This window comes from Suncus etruscus, chromosome 14, assembly GCF_024139225.1.
Source record: "Suncus etruscus isolate mSunEtr1 chromosome 14, mSunEtr1.pri.cur, whole genome shotgun sequence".
Taxonomy (NCBI): domain Eukaryota; kingdom Metazoa; phylum Chordata; class Mammalia; order Eulipotyphla; family Soricidae; genus Suncus; species Suncus etruscus.
Window position 1 is genome coordinate 9,285,315 of NC_064861.1, and position 19,441 is coordinate 9,304,755.

Sequence of the window (19,441 nt, forward strand, 5' to 3'; positions counted from 1 at the left end):
AATGACAACGATCCTGGTAAAGATGTGTTAGGAACAAAATAAAGCAATCACATCTCAGGCATCTATTCTCTGCCTGATACTTGATACTGTGCTTTCAAATCCTTCATTTTGGGGCTGGTTGTGGCGCAAGTGGTAAGGCATCTGCCTTGCCTGTGCTAGCCTAGGATGGACCAAGGTTCCATCCTCCCGCATCCCATACGGTCCCCCAAGCCAGGAGTGATTTCTGAGTGCATAGCCAGGAGTAACCCCTGAGCATCACCAGGTGTGGCCAAAAAAAAAAAAAAAAAAACCAACAAAACAAAAACAAATCAAATCCTTCATTTACAGCTCCACATTCAAGAAAAGATTTGGGAGTGGGGACTACAGAAGGCCACACCTGGCTGTGTTCAAGAATCACTTATTTTTTTTATCTTTTAAATAGGAGATCCCTGGGCCATAGAGATAGCGCAGTGGTAGGGGGTTTGCCTTGCAAGCAGTCAACCCAGAACCAACGGTGGTTCGAATCCCGACATCCCATATGGTCCCCCGTGCGAAACTCAGGAGACCATAGGGGAGTCAGTTATCAAACGAGGGTCAGCTATATATGCTAGACCAAGTCTCCACAAATTGTATTATCACTTTACTTTCTTCAAATAAAGAATTCAAAAGTCAAAGATGGGACCAGTGCTCTAATTCTGGAAAACTTACAAATAAAAATCCATTAGCTTAATATGATTTGACTAATTCTGCAATAAGTAGAGGTTGAGACAGAAGCTACAGAAAGCCTGCGCCCTGAGACTCTGAGTGGCCCCCTCACCTGTGGCCCTGGGGTGCTGTCGCAGGCCGACTCTCCTGACACAGTGTGCATGCCCCCTATCTTGGAAATGTGCAAGGGGTACATTCTTACATTCTTCTCTCAGAAACCAAACCCTTACTGCTACCGACCTGCTGCTGATCATGGAGCATGCCCTGGATCCTCTGCAGGCACAAAGTATCTATCCAGCTGCCATGAGCAGTATGAAGCATCCTTGTCCCTCTGTGGCTGACATCCCCCCCAGATGCTGCTGCTGTCACATCACTCTCCACAGAGTTGGCCTGGGGGATAGTTTGGTATTTCAGCCACTTGCTTTGAGCAGCATCTTGGCCCAGGGCTGAAACAGCTCTTGGAGTCATGCCTCTGGGTGCTGGAGAGAAGCATTTTTTCCTGGGGAGCTCAGGCCCAGAGCTTGAAGCTCCCGGTGCTGACTCTACACACATGCTCAACAGATGGGGCCCAAGAGCCTCTTGGCTCACCCAGCTGATGGGATTTGAACGAGCAGCAGATGGAGAATGGTTTCTACTTGCTAATGGTAGTCCTTCAAGGTGCTTGTTCTCCAGGAAATTGAACTTTGTCATTACTGGATGGGAGAAAAAACAGCCAATTAAAATAAATGATGTGACTGGTCATCGCCAGCCTCTAGCAAATAGCCATGTATCTAAACAAAACAGAAAAAAGTTGACTTGCCCTGCTCCAGTTCAAAAAAATATCATTATGTAGAACCAGAGCTACACACACACACACACACACACACACACACACACACACACACACACACACACACACCGGGTAGGGAGTTTGCCTCGACACACACACACACACACACACACACACACACACACACCGGGTAGGGAGTTTGCCTCGCATGTGGCCAAACTGGGACCAACCCAGGCTCAATCCCAGGCATCCCATAAAAAATATCACACACACACACACACACACACACACACACACACACACACACACACCGGGTAGGGAGTTTGCCTCGCATGTGGCCAAACTGGGACCAACCCAGGCTCAATCCCAGGCATCCCATAAAAAAATATCACACACACACACCGGGTAGGGAGTTTGCCTCGACACACACACACACACACACACACACACACACACACCGGGTAGGGAGTTTGCCTCGCATGTGGCCAAACTGGGACCAACCCAGGCTCAATCCCAGGCATCCCATAAAAAAATGTCTCACACACACACACACACACACACACACACACACACACACACACACACACACACACACACACACACACACACTGGGTAGGGAGTTTGCCCAGGCATCCCATAAAAAAATATCTCACACACACACACACACACACACCGGGTAGGGAGTTTGCCTCACATGTGGCCAAACTGGGACCAACCCAGGCTCAATCCCAGGCATCCCATAAAAAAATAACATTATGTAGAACCAGAGCTACACACACACACACACACACACACACACACACACACACACACCCCGGGTAGGGAGTTTGCCTCGCATGTGGACACACACACACACACACACACACACACACACACACACCCCGGGTAGGGAGTTTGCCTCGCATGTGGCCAAACTGGGACCGACCCAGGCTCAATCCCAGGCATCCCATATGGTGCCCCAAGCCTGCCAGTAACGAATTCTGAGAGCAAAGACAGGAGTAATCCCTGAGCACTGCCGGGTGTGACCCAAAACCAAAAATAAATAAATAAAACCACCAATTTCTATCATTTTACTCCTCTATTAAAGCACATTGGCTGGGGTCTGTGAGGTGGCACTGGAGGTAAGGTGTCTGCCTTGCAAGCGCTAGCCAAGGAAGGACCACGGTTCGATCCCCCGGCATCCCATATGGTCCCCCCACGCCAGGGGCAATATTCTCCTAGCCAGGAGTAACCCCTGAGCATCAAACGGGTGTGGCCCGAAACACCAAAAAAATAAAAATAAAAAAAAAAAGCACATTGGCTTGCACACACTATGCCTGCAGGAGTCTCAGGTTTGATCCCAGCACCACATGATTGCTGAGTACTGCTGAGAGGGCTCAAGATTTGAGCCTGAAACAGTCCCCAAGTACTGCTAGCAGAAAAAAAAAATAATTTATTTTTATTTCTTTTCTTTTTTTTTTTTTTGTATTCTGGGCTTACTCCTGGTGAGGCTTAGGGGAATATACATGTCGCTAAGAATTAAACCTGTGTCAGTTGAGTGCAAGGTTATCTATCATAAACTTGGTAGAATTTCTATTTTGTTGGAAATCAGCCTTGGCTAGCCCTTGGGAAAATGGTACCTTGGGAGGTGAGTAGATGAATCTTTTATAAAGCTGAAAGTTGTATGGCTAACAAGTTGATTAAGCACTGTATGTTTTGCATATGGGAGCCCCAAGATTGATCCTTGGCACTGTGGAGTTCCCCCAAACTACCAGAAGAAATTTCTAGGCCATGAGTTACACCCGAGCACTGCCACAGTGACTCAAAGCCCCTTACCCCAATATATAAAATAATCAAATACTGACAGAAAGTAAAAACATCAGGGCTGGTGTGATAGCACAGTGGTAGTGCGTTTGCCTTGCATGCGACAGATCCAGGACAGACTTGGTTCAATCCCCGGCATCCATATGGTTCCCCTAGCCAGGAGCAATTTCTGAGCACATAGCCAGGAGTAACCCCTGAGTGTCACCGGGTATGGCCCCCCCCCCCAAAAAAAAAGTAAAAGCTTAGGGGCCCGGAGAGATAGCACAGTGGCGTTTGCCTTGCAAGCAGCCGATCCAGGACCAAAAGGTGGTTGGTTCGAATCCCGGTGTCCCATATGGTCCCCCGTGCCTGCCAGGAGTTATTTCTGAGCAGACAGCCAGGAGTAACCTCTGAGCAACGCCGGGTGTGGCCCCAAAAACCAAAAAAAAAAAAAAAAAAAAAAAGTAAAAGCTTAAGAGTGAAATTTATGATACAAGTACAAAATCTATTTCCAGTTTCATTTGCATTAGGAAACCACCTTCATGCAGACTCTTCCCTACCATTAGCCTTCATTAGCACAACTCCATTAGAAACTTACTGGCCTTTGGGCCATACCAGGCAATGCTCAGGGACTCTTGGCTCTGTACTCAGGAATTACTCCTGGCAGGGTCAGGGACCATATGGGATGCCCGAGTTCTAATTTAGTCAGCCACATGCAAGGCATGTTGTGGCCTCATATTTCACCTTTTGATTTATTTTTGTTTGGGGGCCACACCTGCCTGTCCCCGGGGCTTACTCCTGGCTTTATGCTCAGGACTACATGGAGAGGGTGATGCTGGGAATCAAACCCAGGTAGACTGCACGCAAGACCAGTGTCTTACCAGCCATATTCTTTTTGGCCAAAGCTTTTCTTTTAATCCATCTACAATCACAAAATTTATCTATAACTTCATCTTTCACCCAATATAATTTCAGAATCAGGGGGAAATGTACTGGTATGATTACAAGAGAAATTAGTAAAAAGATACTATCAAATTTAAAATATAATAAACCTGGGGCCGGAGAGATAGCACAGCAGTAGGGCATTTGCCTTGCATGCAGCCAAACTAGGATGGACCTGGGTTCAATTCCCAACATCCCATATGGTCCATCAAGCCTCCCAGGAGTGATTTCTGAGCATAAAGCCAGAAAGAACCACTGAGCGAAGCTGGGTTTGGCCCAAAAACAACAACAACAAGGATGTATGTATAATATGTATATATATATACACATATACAATTTACTTTGAAGCAGGAAATTACTTGGAGGATAAGTAAAGATATATGAAAAGACAGGCTTGAGATGTTATGGCAGTACAGGCAATTGGTATTTCCTGTCATGTCCCAAAGTGAAAATGGGGACCCAGAGGTTATGTTACCACACCAGTGGTTATCTAGGCAACCACTGGTCTTAAGACAATTTGCAATAAATCCTTACTGCACCAGAAATAGCCCCTGAACTGGGTATGGCCCCAAATCACAACCAGACACTTTTTATTTGATTAGAGCTTTAAGGGCTATTCCTGGCTTGGTGCTCAAGATACCATGTGGCATAGGGATCCTGCATGCAAAACCAATTCTTTGAGCTGTCTTGCTTGTCTATTAAAAGACACTTTTAGAGATCTGTGATGGGAAGTTGAGAGAGGAAAAAAGGAAGATTATTATATCTGGAAGGAGTAGCCATACATAATAGAAAAAGCTAAGAGGAAGAAGGTAGGAGGGAGGCCTGAGGAAATATGGCACTAAGTCTGGTTCCATTTATTAAGTCTCCCCAATAAAAACCTCCCTTAGACATGGATAGATATCACAGCAATATGGGAACTACCATCAGAGTTAAGTCCAGATATTCAAGTAGAGCTGCTTTCAAGGCTTCCTCAGAACATTCAAGTAACAAGTCCACCTGTCTCTGACTCAAAGGGAAAGCAGAAATAGGAATGAAGATGGTGAGATTTGGTTCTGGTGAGGTCACCTATCCAGAAAGAAACAGTTGCACACCAGAACTTCCCTCTCTCTGACGTTGGCATGCATCACAGCAGTCAATAACATAAACTGATACTGATACATAAAGTACTGATGTATACCTCAAGTGGCGTAAAGATTCTTTCAGAAGGGGGCCAGAGAGATAGCATGGAGGTAAGGCGTTTGCCTTTCATGCAGAAGGTATCAGTTCGAATCCGGCTTCCCATATGGTCCCCTGTGCCTGCCAGGAGTAATTTCTGAGCATGGAGCCAGGAGTTTCCCCTGAGCACTGCCGGGTGTGACCCAAAAAAGACCAAAAAAAAAAAAAAAAAAAAAAAAAAAGATTCTTTCAGAAGACACAGGACCGAATAAACTCATTAAACTTGTTAATAATGACAGTAAGTGAAATATGGAGCCTAAACCCTGTTGGATTTATTTAAAATGGATCAGATTCTGACTTGAATTCCTGAGTTGTCGGGTTCAGGATCTGAAAGTCAACTTCCTTGATCTGAGGCCAAGATTAACTCAGACATCATGTTGTCATATTTAATATTAGGAAGAGAAGATTTCTTGCAGCTCCCAGGACCAAACTATCATGCTACTTATTACTTATTATTTGCTTCTATGCATGTTATTACTATTTATTTATACAATACTAACATTCTCCTTCAGCAGTCTAACGCTGCAACTGCTTCTTGAATCTAATGCGATGATCATATTTCATGCATAGAGAGACTAAGAGAACAGAAATTTGGGAGAAAGAATATTGTTCAGTGTGGTTTATAACAGAGGTAGAAGAGTGCAGTTCTGAACTTGCTAAGATGTGTGTGTGTGTGTGTGTGTGTGTGTGTGTATTTTTTTTAGTAAGTGCCAATGACTATGGCAAGTCTACATATATGAACCAGAAGGCATTTTCCCAAGTGGCCATAAGGTGTTTGCACTGTGCTGAGCTAAGCATGTGGATATGGAGGTGACTCAGGGGCACTATTCAAGGGATTCAGTCTAAAAGAAAACAATAAAATCATGGCCAGTGCTTCCCAAGGGGATGACAATGCCCTCTGGGGGTGCCGGAAAGTGGGTGGGGGCACTAGATGCAATGGGGGAGGGGCACTTTGCATGGTGAAGGCCGATTTCCAGTGATATTTTTTCCTGAAAATGGGGCAGGGGGTCACTAAGTCTGGGACTTTCCTCTGCTTTTGTGTGTTCTCTACACACCTATCAGTGGGTTAAACTATCTCATTCCTCTCATCAAAATTCCCCTGGTTCTTGGTATGTGTCCAACAGCTCTTAGGGGTCCCTGCCCTGCTCTTGAGCCACACTTCCTGCCTCTCAACTTTACCCTTGATCATTCACTCCACAGCAGGATGTCTGTTTATACTCTGTGCCTATTTCTCCAAGAGATGTGCCCAGCTCTCTCCATATAGGCTTCTCCTAGGTCATCTAAGCTGAAATTCCCTGGACTGACTGAAACTGGACTTTGGGTCTATCTGGCCTTGCACTTCAGACCATCAGAGTTCTGACTCTGGTTTATGGTCTGTCTGTTACAAGAATCCAAGTTCTGCCATGGCAGGTGTTTTATGTACTTTATTATTTTGAGATAGCCCTGACCTATATATAAGTATTATGGGTAGAATTTCACATCTCTTCAGAATGTTGTCTCACCCACCTAGCACCAAGTACTATAGGCCAAGTCTTTGCTTGCTTTAAGCCTATTTCTAACATCTAAAACAATGCAACCCTTGGTTGCACCTGCTCCATAAGTGACTTGATTATCATCTCTCATCTGTCAGAGACTGCCAGAGACCAAACCCTGTTATGGAATTCTGCAGGACAAGCTACTTTGTGTGGCCTGAATGCGTAACCTAGGCATTAGCTATTAACTAGCCCAAGAGCTCAAAGAAATGCTGCAACATCCTATCAGCCACACATTCCAGGAAGCTTGAGACATCTTTGAAGCTTTACTATCTTAGGGTGAAAATGGTTCCTGTGTAAAGATAGCATACAAAGTTTCTTCACAGGATGCTCCCTGTGGAGACTGCCTGTAATGCTGGCTGTTCCATTTTGCTTCCTCTCCACCTTGTTTAATCGTGCTTAAAAGAGCCTGTACCCTTCAATAAAGCGAGACCTTGATAAGACACTTTACTTGGTCTCCGTCTCTCTCCCCCCCCCCCCATTCTCTTTTCAGGCTGGGTCCCCTCTATACACCCACGGAATAACGGAGTCCTGCAGCACGGAACACTCATTCTGCTGCGTTTAAAGACAGGAATCACAACTGTTTTGTATTCTATACCCAAGTATGGAAGGACAGACTTCTTACAAGTCTATGGGGGGAGGAAGGCGGAGAGATAGCATGGTGGTAAGGTGTTTGCCTTGCATGCAGAAGAATGGTGGTTCGAATCCTGGCATCCCATATGGTCCCCTGAGCCTACCAGGATCGATTTCTGAGCATAGAGCCAGGAGTAACACCTGAGTGCTGCCGGGTGTGACCCTAAAACCAAAAAAAAAAAAAAAAAAGTCTATGTGGGGTTGTTAAAAAAAGTCTGAGGGGGGTTGGTAATATAGCAGAGAGGGTAGAGGATTGCCTTCTACATAGCTAGACCAGGTTCAATTCCTGGCAGTATATATAGTTCCCTAAGTACTGCCAAGAGTTAGTCCAGAAACACTGCCAACTGTGACCCAAAAGCCAAAAATAATAAAACCAAAAACACCCAGGTTCAGTCTCTGGCTCCCCAAGTTCCTTGAAGCATCAATTAAAGTTGATCCCCAAACACTAAGTCAGGAGTACCACCTCTCCCCCATTAAAAAGCCTTTCTACAAAGGCATTCCAAAACACTGATTCAATCTTTTTAATAAACTCTCTATTTCACAGTAAATTTTCAGTCTGTTTTATTACTATTATTGGGACTCTGCTTGTATTCTAATTCATGTAGGAAAGTTTATCTTAACTTCAGCTCCCTTACAAACAAAGAATTGGGGGTCCTGGAGAGACAGTACAGCAAGGTATTTGCTGTGCATGCAAATAACCTGGCTTCAAGCCCCAGCACCCCATGTGGTCCGCTAAAAAAATGTTATTCCCTGAGCACAGAGCCAGGATTAAGCACTGAGCTCCACCAGGTATGGCCAAAAAAGCCAAAACAAGATCAAGAGTTGGGGAAAGGGACTCCTAAGCAGTGCTCAGGGACCAGCCCCAAAATACTCAGCTCAATTATGCAGGGCTCAAAAGCATTAATTCTTGGGCTTTTATTTTTTTTTTTTTTTATTTTTGTGCAACGACCTGGCTACCCTTGGGATAGTAATTGTTCCCGGCAGGCTCGGGAACCATATGGGATGTTAGGTTGGTACCAGGTCAGCTGTGTGCAAGGCAAACACACCCTAACTGCTGTGCTCACTCTGGCTCCCAACTCACCATTTTTAACTGAGATTTATTTGGCTACACTAATGGTGCTCAGGGGCTACTCCTGGCTCTATGCTCTTGCAGTGCTCAGGAATGTAGTACTGCAGATATGAAATGGCTGTGGTAGATAGACAAAGCAAGTCCCTTAACTCCTGTACCATTTCTTTCTGCAGCCCTAGACGAAAATTCTTAAACTTCACATCTCATATTTAGTTGATTCGTTTTATTCTACTTCTTCCTTTCTATTATATGTTCCTTTGAGGTCATAATGCAAAAAGCAACACACCTTTGAATAGCAAAGAAAGGAGTAGTGTCCACATTTTTTTATTTGTTCTAGTGGACATGACTCTGCTTTATCAGCCCTACAATAATGTAGTCTCATCACTGGTACAGATCCTTTCTTATCTAAAATGATTTCTTTTTTTTTTTTTGGTTTTTGGGTCACACCCGGCAGGTTTTTTTCCTGGCTCAGTGCTCAGAAATCGCTCCTGGCAGGCACGGGGGACCATATGGGACACCAGGATTCGAACCGATGACCTTCTGCATGAAAGGTAAACGCCTTACCTCCATGCTATCTCTCCGGCCCCTAAAGTGATTTCTTTTTTTTTTTTTTTTTTGTTTTGTTTTGTTTTGTTTTTTGGGCCACACCTGGTGTTGCTCAGGGGTTACTCCTGGCTATCTGCTCAGAAATAGCTCCTGGCAGGCACGGGGGACCATATGGGACACCGGGATTTGAACCAACCACCTTTGGTCCTGGATCGGCTGCTTGCAAGGCAAACACCGCTGTGCTATCTCTCCGGGCCCCTAAAGTGATTTCTTATGGGCCGACAGTATTCTAGTTTCCCAACAAAGCCCACCAGGAAAATAGCCTTCCACTCCCCACTCCTGATCATGTTTTATTTATTTAGTTATTTGCTTTTAGGCAACACACGCCAGCTCTCAAGGTTATTTCTGGCTTAATACTAAGAAATTACTCCTGGCAGGCTCTGAGGGCCATATGAAATGCTGAGGATAGAATCCAGTTCGGCTGAGTGCAAGGCAAACACCATCCCCACTGTGCTATTGCTCCAGCCCCCTAATCATATTTGGGTTTTTGGGAGGTGGTTTTTTTTTAAAATATATTTTATTTTTTTCAAACACCTTGATTACATATATGATTGTGTTTGGGTTTCAGTCATGTAAAGAACACCACCAGTGCAACATTCCCATCACCAATGTCCCAAATCTCCCTCCTCCCCACCCAAACCCTGCCTGTACTCTAGACAGGCTTTCCTTTCCCTCATACATTCTCATTATTAGGACAGTTCAGAATGTAGTTATTTCTCTAACTAAACTCATCACTCTTTGTGGTGAGCTTCATGAGGTGAGCTGGAACTTCGAGCTCTTTTCTCTTTTGTGTCTGAAAATTATTATTGCAAGAATGAATGTCTTTCATTTTTCTTAAAACCCATAGATGAGTGAGACCATTCTGCATCTTTCTCTCTCTGACTTATTTCACTCAGCATAATAGATTCCATGTACATCCATGTATAGGGAAATTTCATATCATCTTTCAACTCACAAATTATGTATTTTGGGTTTTTGGGTCACACCCGGCAGCGCTCAGGGTTACTCCTGGCAGGTTCGGAGGAGCTTGTGGGATGCCAGGATTCGAACCACCAACCTTCTGCATGCCAGGCAAACGCCTTACCTCCATGCTATCTCTCCGGCCCCACCCTAATCATATTTTAAAAAGTCATCTAGTCTGAAGATTTTTCACACTTTTATTGATCTAGTTCTTGAAAACTACCAAACTTATCTGGTCAAACATTAAAACTTCATTTATAGTATATCTTATTTGTTTCCCAAGAAGTCCTCTCTGCTGACTTAAAATTATAATCCAAATAATGATATGAATGTACTGCATTTTTAGTAAGGAAACCTAAAATGGCTTTGGGGAAGAAAAAGCATAGATCTTTATGTAAGTTAGCTTAATATCAGATAATACTTACTTTTTTTTTTTTGGTTTTTGGGCCACACCCGGCATTGCTCAGGGGCTACTCCTGGCTCAGAAATAGCTCCTGGCAGGCACAGGGGACCATATGGGACACCGGGATTCGAACCAACCACCTTAGGTCCTGGATCGGCTGCTTGCAAGGCAAACACCGCTGTGCTATCTCTCCGGGCCCCAGATAATACTTTTAATGTTGTATTTGGGGGAGTTCGTTTGTTTTGGAACCTTACCTGGCTGTGCTCAGGGCTTACTTCTGACTCTGCTCTCAGCAATCACTCCTGATGGTCTTGGAGGACCATATGGAATGCTGGGAATAAATGCCATAAAGCAAGCACCTATCTCCTCCTGTACTACCTCCCTGGCCCAATGGTATAACTTACTTAATAATTTACTTACAATCATTTTCAAATGAGTCTTTCTCAGATTCAGTTATTGCTTGATAACTATCTTCAATATTAAAGCTAGTACTTCCTGTTGGTAAGCATTCTCCATTTGAGAACTAGAAAACAAGAGGCCAATTTATCAGTTTATTTTGTAAAAAAAAAAAAAAAGGTGTGCATATACCAATATACTTTTTGTTTTGTTTTGTTTTTGTTTTTGGACCACACCCAGCAGTGCTTAGGGGTTACTCCTGGCTCTGCTCAGAAACTGCTCCTGGCAGGCTCAGGAACCATGAGATACCAGGGATCGAATTTGGGTTTGTCCCAGGTTGTCTGTGTGCAAAGCAAATGTCCTACTGCTATGCTATCACTCCGGACCCACACCTATATACCTTTTTTAGTTTATATAGAACAGAAATATGTTATCAAGCTCATTCTATCCATATAAAACAGTACAGTATGCATGGGGGCCAGAGAGATAGCATGGAGGTAGGGCATTTGCCTTGCATACAGAAGGATGGTGGTTCGAATCTTGGCATCCCATATGGTCCCCTGAGCTCCCCACAGGAGTGATTTCTGCCAGAAGTAACCCCTAAGCACTGCCATGTGTGACCCCCCCAAAAAAAAGTACAGTATACACCATCAATTATTATGATTTACACTTAGTTTCCATTTTATCTCTGAACTAGAAATACACCTTGAAAGTGATAATTTTCCATTTCTTTAACACAAACAGCCATGACACTTTCTGTACTTGTTCAACATTACGCAAATTAGTCATACTCTTATAATGATCAGTCAGTTTGCAGCGTTATTTTTTGGGCATGTTAAATAATTTTTTGGTGTTTTTTGGGCCACACTCAGCGGCGCTCAGGGGTTACTCCTGGCTCTTCACTCAGAAATCGTTCCTGGCAGACTCAGGGGACCAATTGGGATGCCAGGAATCAAATCCAGTTCTGTCCCAGGTCGGCTGCATGCAAGAAAAAGAGCCTACTGCTGTGCTATCACTCCAGCCCCTATGTTAAATAACTTTAATTTTAAAAAATACAATAGCATTTTTTTTAAATTATGTTCACAGAAAACAAAGTAGTAGTAGTCCACAAAAAAAAAAAAAAAAAAAATCCTGGGACCGGTGTGGTGGCACTAGAGGTAAGGTGTATGCCTTGCCAGCGCTAGCCTAGGACGGACTGCGGTTCGATCCCCTGGTGTCCCATATGGTCCCCCATGCCAGGATCGACTTCTGAGTGCATAGCCAGAGTAACCCCTGTGCGTCACCGGGTGTGGCCCAAAAACCCAAAAAAGAAAAAATCCTTTTTTTATTCCTTTTCAGTTTTTTGGACCACACTAGATGGTGCTTTGGGCTTATTCTGTGCCTGTCGACCATATAGAGTATAGGGGATCAGACCCAAGGCAAGCACCCTGCCTGCTATACTTTCAGCCCCACTGGTTTTCACTAAGCTGTACGTTTAGAGTCTGTATATTTACTTTGTATAGGCATTGTATTTTCACAAAAGGGAAAAATATTAGTGAAATCTCTTTAACAGATACTTCAAATATATGCATTTCACTCTCTTTCCATGACCTCTAGTCTCAGCTGGGTGCCAAGGATTGATCCCAGTTCAACTAGGAGCAAGGCAAGGTGCCTTACTATCTCTCTGGCCCTGGTCTTCAAAATTCTTGATTCTTTGATTGCTGAAAGAAAAGATTTTGTCAGACTTAGTTTGATATGAATGATTATGCTCCTTGTCAGTTAACTAAATTCCTTGCAACCATAATGATTTAAATGAATTTTCTTTGCACAATTAAATACTGACATAAAAAAATAGGGGCCGGGCGGTGGCGCAAGAGGTAAGGTGCCTGCCTTGCCTGCGCTAGCCTTGGACGGACTGCGGTTCGATCCCCCGGTGTCCCATATGGTCCCCCAAGCCAGGAGCAACTTCTGAGCGCATAGCCAGGAGTAACCCCTGAGCGTCAACGGGTGTGGCCCAAAAACCAAAAAAAAAAAAAAAAAAAAAATAATAATATGGCAAGATGCAACTATGAAAGTCTTTTCACCTGTAAGAAGCCAGTCTGTACACTGGTGCTAGGCTCTTGTGTTGTCATAATCCAAGCATTGGCTGCACAATTCTCACTCTGGACACTCCCTTGAGAGAGACTGCATTCCCATGGGGTACTGAGCTCTCTGACCATCATGGTGCCTGCAGCTGATCCTTTTACTTGGTGTCCTTGAAACTCAACAGGCTATAGGCAAATTATTAACAGTGAGAACTGCAGCAGTCTGAGCAATGACGCATATCTTATACAAGTCTCCAGGAAAGGCTTATCATGTGCTACAGTGAGTTCCTGCTTTATGTCCTTTTTTTTTCCCTATCAGGAATTGGACCCAGGGACTTGTGAATCCCATTTTAAGCATGTGCTCAATCACTAAATCCCTAGCCCAGAAGCTTCTTCTAATTTGTATAATAACTGGCCCTCACTGTTTTTGTTGATTGTTTTGGGGCCACACCAAGCCAGCAGTTCTCAAGGCATACTGCTGGCTCTGTGCTCAGGGCTCACTTTTGGTGGGCTCAAGAGTTTGGGGGATTGACTCCATAAAATATTAGGCTTATCGCCAAGATGACTAGTGGGATCCATGCCTCCGACATCTGACCATATTGTTCTGAAAGCAGAGAACAAGGCTTTGAGAACAAGGCTTCAAAACAGACAAGTACCTGGAAGAGCTTCTTTGATACTGGATATTGGGGACTTTAGTTTGCTTTTAAGATTCAAATGCTGTTCTCTGCTGCCCCCTTAAGGGCACTAAGATTTTTCACTCCAGACCAACATGGGGGAAGATTGCTAACAGAGCCAAAGCAGGTTCACGTGGAAGAGTTGAACCCCCCAGCACAGTATATCGCCCTCCCAAACCTGTGGCATTGCCAAGTGTAAAACGTATTAAATAATAATAAACTGTTCACATATAGGACTTTTGTTGAAAATATATACTGAATTTTAAAAAATATTTCAATTAAGTGTTACATATTAAAGACAATCAAGTTCGGGGCCAGGAAGGTGGCACTAGAGGTAAGGTGTATGCCTCGCAAGCGCTAGCGTAGGACAGACCGCAGTTCAATCCCCCGGCGTCCCATATGGGACCCCCCAAGCCAGGGGCGATTTCTGAGTGCATAGCCAGGAGTAACCCCTGAGCGTCAAACGGGTGTGGCCCAAAAAGCAAAAAAAAGCGAAGTATATTGTATCTACAGATGCCTTTTTTTTTTTTTAGGCCACACCCTGTGGCACTAAGGGTTTACTCTTGACTTTATGCTCAGGGGACTATATGGGATGTTGGGATCAAACCCAGTTTATCACACATAAGATGAGCACTTTAACCCTTGTGCTCTCTCTCTCTCTGACACCTTGACATCTCTTTATGACCAATCTCTAAAACATCCTATGTCCATGTTCCATTGTTACTTTAATAGTAATAGAACAAGAGGCCAAGACTGAAAGAGAAACAGAAGTCATTCATTTCTCTTGTTCATAAAACCAGATTCATACATTATGCTCACTAACCTGTCTGTCAAAACTGGGATATTTATGGAAGAAGGGATAAACACTATGAAAATCCAAGTGGCAAGAAAAATCAGTGTTTTCATAAATGTTACCTGAGGATCATAGGCTGTTGTGTCAATCTGTTTTGGATTAACAGCTCCAAAGACAGGCTTTTCTTCATTTCCAAAGGCAAAGAACTAGAATAAAATATGAACAGGTGCATAGCTAAATAGTGTTGAAGGGTTTTACGAATACTACTGTAAAATACTGTCTGAATGTAGGGTGAAGTATGATCTTTGAAAATAGATTTACTGGGGCTGGAACAATAGAACCACAGGGAGGATGCTTGCCTTGCAAACGGTCAACCCAGGTTTGGTCCCCAACATATGGGGCACATAGCACATAAGGCTTTAAGAAGTACAATTGGAGGCCAGAGAGATAGCACAGTAGCATTTGCCTTACAAGCAGCCAACCCAGGACCTAAAGTAGTTGGCTCGAATTCCGGCGTCCCATATGGTCCCCCATGCCTGCCAGGAGCTATTTCTGAGCAGATACCCAGGAGTAACCCTGAGCACCTCCGGGTGTGGCCCAAAAACCAAAAAAAAAGAAGTACAATTGGGGCATGAGGTAAGGCATTTGCCTTGCATGCAGGTGGTCAGTGGTTCAAATCCCATATGGTCCCCTGAGCCTGCCAGGAGCAATTTCTGAGCATAGAGCCAGGAGTAACCCCTGAGCGCTGCCAGGTCTGACCCAAAAACCAAAAAAAAAAAAAAAGGGGGGGGGGGCCCGGAGAGATAGCACAGTGGCGTTTGCCTTGCAAGCAGCCAATCCAGGACCAAAGATGGTTGGTTCGAATCCCGGTGTCCCATATGGTCCCCCGTGCCTGCCAGGAGCTATTTCTGAGCAGACAGCCAGGAGTAACACCTGAGCATCGCCGGGTGTGGCCCAAAAAACAAAAAAACAAAAACAAAACAAAACAAAACAAAAAAACATATACACAATGGAATATTATGCAGCTGTCAGGAGAGATGAAGTCATGAAATTTTCCTATACATGGATGTACATGGAATCTATTATGCTGAGTGAAATAAGTCAGAGAGAGAGAGAGAAAAACGCAGAATTGTCTCACTCATCTATGGGTTTTAAGAAAAATGAAAGACATTCTTGCAATAATAATTTTCAGACACAAAAGAGAAAAGAGCTGGAAGTTCCAGCTCACCTCAGGAACCTCACCACAAGGAGTGATGAGTTTAGTTAGAGAAATAACTACATTTTGAACTGTCCTAATAATGAGAATGTATGAGGGAAATGGAGAGCCTGTTTAGAGTACAGGCGGGGGTCGGGTGGGGAGGAGGGAGACTTGGGACATTGGGTGATGGGAATGTTGCACTGGTGATGGGTGGTCTTCTTTACATGACTGAAACCCAAACACAATCATGTATGTAATCAAGGTGTTTAAATAAAAAAAAAAAAAGAACTATAATTGGGGGCCAGAGTGGTGGCGCAAGAGGTAAGGCATCTGCTTTGTGCATGCTAGCCTACGACAGACCGCAATCCCCCCTGTGTCCCATATGGTCCTCCAAACCAGGAGCGATTTCTGAGCGCAGAATGAGGAGTAACTCCTGAGCATCACCGGGTGTGGCCGAAAAACCAAAAAAAAACAAAAAAAAACAACAAAAAAAACACAATTGTGTGTGAAAACTGCTGCTGAGTAACTCCTGAGCATCACCGGGTGTGGCCGAAAAACAAAAAAAAAAAACACAATTGTGTGTGAAAACTGCTGCTGAGGAGCCAGAGAGATAGCATGGAGGCAAAGCATTTACCTTGATTGTAGCATCCCATATGGTCCCCCGAGTTTGCCAGGAGCAATTTCTGAGCATAAAGCCAGGAGCAACCCCTGAGCGCTGCTGGGTGTGACCCAAAAGAAAAAGAAAACTGCTGCTGCATAAAATACCATGTAAATGATATGACACATACAAATATGTCTGGCTACTTTACATTTTAAAAGTCAACTCACCTCTGGAGATTCAAGTGGTTCAGTTGGTCCCACTTCATTTTCTTTTTGCATCTTAGGAATAGAGCATTTATATAATAATATCTATGATGTACAATACACATAAAAACATCAAAAAGCAATAGCAAGTTACAAAACATACAAAATTTTTGTTAGACATAATAAATACAAGACCAGCGGGTAGGGTTCTTGCTTTACACATCCCTGACCCAGGTTCAATACCTAGCACCCCAAGTGGTCCCCTGAACTACCATAAGTGTACCCTGAGTACAACTGGTGTGGGCCACCACAAATACAAGCATGCCATTGTAGCTAATCACCGTAAGCAAACACCCTTTTTTAGTATCACAGCATACACCCTGCTTTCCCTAATCCCCTTATTCTGTCTTCCCTAAACACAGAATCACATACCCTGTTTGAATCCTTATTCACATCCCAATTGGCTGGCACAAAGTCCACACCTCACTCTCCCCTTATATAAATATCATTTCCCACCCACTATAAACATAGTTACTCTCCCAAAGTGGCTGGTGGATCCTGGAACATGACCAGAAGTGACTCCTGAGCACAGAGTCAGGAATTAAGCTCTGCCAGGTGTGACACCAAAAACAAAGAAAAGAGGCTCCAAAGGATGTCTTGTGTTGGAGGGAGGTATTCAAAGCCTGTCATACATGGTACTACAAACTCAGGGTAGCTGTTTCAACATCAGATTTGATGTCTTCACTTCCTATGACATTACATCTTCGTGAAACTGTTTACTGAAAGAACACAGTTAGCAGCCAGGCAGAAAGCAATGTGGAAGGCCCCAGAGAGTATAGGAGCCAAGGTCTACCTTGTGTGCTGCAGACGCCTGCTCAAATCCCAGCACCACATATGGTCCCTCAAGCACTACCAGGGGTCACTCCTGAAAATAGAGGTAGGACTAACTCTGAAGCACTATCAGGTATAGCCCAAACCCCATCGTGCGCTATAAAACTGACGTGGAATGAGAAATCTTTTCAGTATTTCAGATGCTGTGAAGTACCCAATGACTATGTGTATTACATTATTGTATAACTACACACATTCACACACATACTCACACCTAAAAATATAAGTTATAGGGGCCAGAGAGATAGCATGGAGGTAAGGCGTTTGCCTTTCATGCAGAAGGTCATCGGTTCAAATCCTGGCATCCCATATGGTCCCCCGTGCCTGCCAGGAGCAATTTCTGAGCATGGAGCCAGGAGTAACCCCTGAGCACTGCCAGGTGTGACCCCCCCCCAAAAAAAAAATATATATATATATATGTTATATCTCAAAACAGGAATAACAGTAAAATATTTCCCAGGTTTCTGGGGCTTAATTAAGTTGTTTAAAACTACTAACTTCTAACTAAGTGGAATTGCTCGGTATTTCCTTGTGCAGAAGGATGCAATAAAGATTCCAGCATAGCTTGTCACAAAGATGGGTGAATGTAGCGAAAATAGAGAAGGGTTTACTAGGACAATGATAGATAAATCTGATTACTCTGGACAAGAACTCACCCTGAATGGGGAAAAACTAACAGGCAAGGCACCCTTCCATTAACAGTAGCACAAACCAGAGTCAAAAAAGGGGGGAGGAGAGGGAAAGAGCAATGTGTCTGCAAGACAGGAGTGGGGGAGGGTGGAGGAAAAGGGGAGACATCGTATGGTGATGGGGAAAAAAGGGTGCACTGGTGAAGGATGGTGTACACCAGGGGTCTCAAACTTGCGGCCCGCGGGCCGTTTGCGGCCCTCCATACAACATTTTGTGGCCCGAGGCCTGCCTTCAAATATCACCGTATTCACGATATTCGCTTACTGAATAATCGCAATAAAAATCACATTAGTGGGCCCGGAGAGATAGCACCGCGGTGTTTGCCTTGCAAGCAGCCGATCCAGGACCTAAGGTGGTTGGTTCAAATCCCGGTGTCCCATATGGTCCCCCGTGCCTGCCAGGAGCTATTTCTGAGCAGACAGCCAGGAGGAACTCCTGAGCAACGCCGGGTGTCGCCAAAAAAAAAAAAAAAAAAAATCACATTAGTAAGAAAAAAATCGCGGGCCCGGAGAGATAGCACAGCGGTGTTTGCCTTGCAAGCAGCCGATCCAGAACCAAAGGTGGTTGGTTCGAATCCCGGTGTCCCATATGGTCCCCCGTGCCTGCCAGGAGCTATTTCTGAGCAGACAGCTAGGAGTAACCCCTGAGCACCACCGGGTGTGGCCCAAAAACCAAAAAAAAAAAAAAAAAAGAAAAGAAAAAAATCGCATTAAACATTCGCATACCCCGGGCAGTTCCATTTGGGGTATGCGAATGTTTATTGCGATTTTTTTCTTACTACTGCTTTTTTTTTTATTGCGAATATTCGGTAAGCAAAATCCCTTATGCGGCCCTGCTTCACCCCGACTTTGCCTCCTGTGGCCCCCAGGTAAATTGAGTTTGAAACCCCTGGTGTACACTGTATGACTCAAACTCAACAATGAACAAATTTGTGACTATGATACTTAAAGCAATTAAAAAAAGAAGAAAAAGGGTCCGGGCGGTGGCGCTAAAGGTAAGGTGCCTGCCTTGCCTGCGCTAGCCTTGGATGGACCACGGTTCGATCCCCCGGCATCCCATATGGTCCCCCAAGCCAGGAGCAACTTCTGAGCACATAGCCAGGAGTAATCCCTGTGCATTACCGGGTGTGGCCCAAAAACCAAAAAAAAAAAAAAGAAGAAAAGATTCCAATGTAGGGGCCGGAGGGATAGCATGGAGGTAGAGTGTTTGCCTTGCATGCAGAAGGACGGTGGTTCGAATCCCGACATCTCATATGGTCCTCCGAGCCTGCCAGGAGCGATGTCTGAGCATAGAGCCAGAAGAAAACCCTGAGCACTGCCGGGTGTGACCCAAAAACC

At 44.3% G+C, this 19,441-nt stretch overlaps 1 protein-coding gene across 1 annotated transcript in view; it reads right to left on the bottom strand.

Annotated features, from left to right (window-relative positions):
• The window catches only part of ZGRF1 (zinc finger GRF-type containing 1), a 68,963-nt gene that overhangs the window by 26,868 nt on the left and 22,654 nt on the right, over nt 1-19,441 (bottom strand). The window contains exons 8-11 of the mRNA XM_049786553.1: nt 16,548-16,598; nt 14,644-14,727; nt 13,055-13,240; nt 925-1,074 (exon numbers count right to left, since the gene is read on the bottom strand). Of these exons, the coding sequence (XP_049642510.1) occupies nt 925-1,074; nt 13,055-13,240; nt 14,644-14,727; nt 16,548-16,598 (471 nt within the window). The remainder of the gene's footprint in view (nt 1-924; nt 1,075-13,054; nt 13,241-14,643; nt 14,728-16,547; nt 16,599-19,441) is intronic.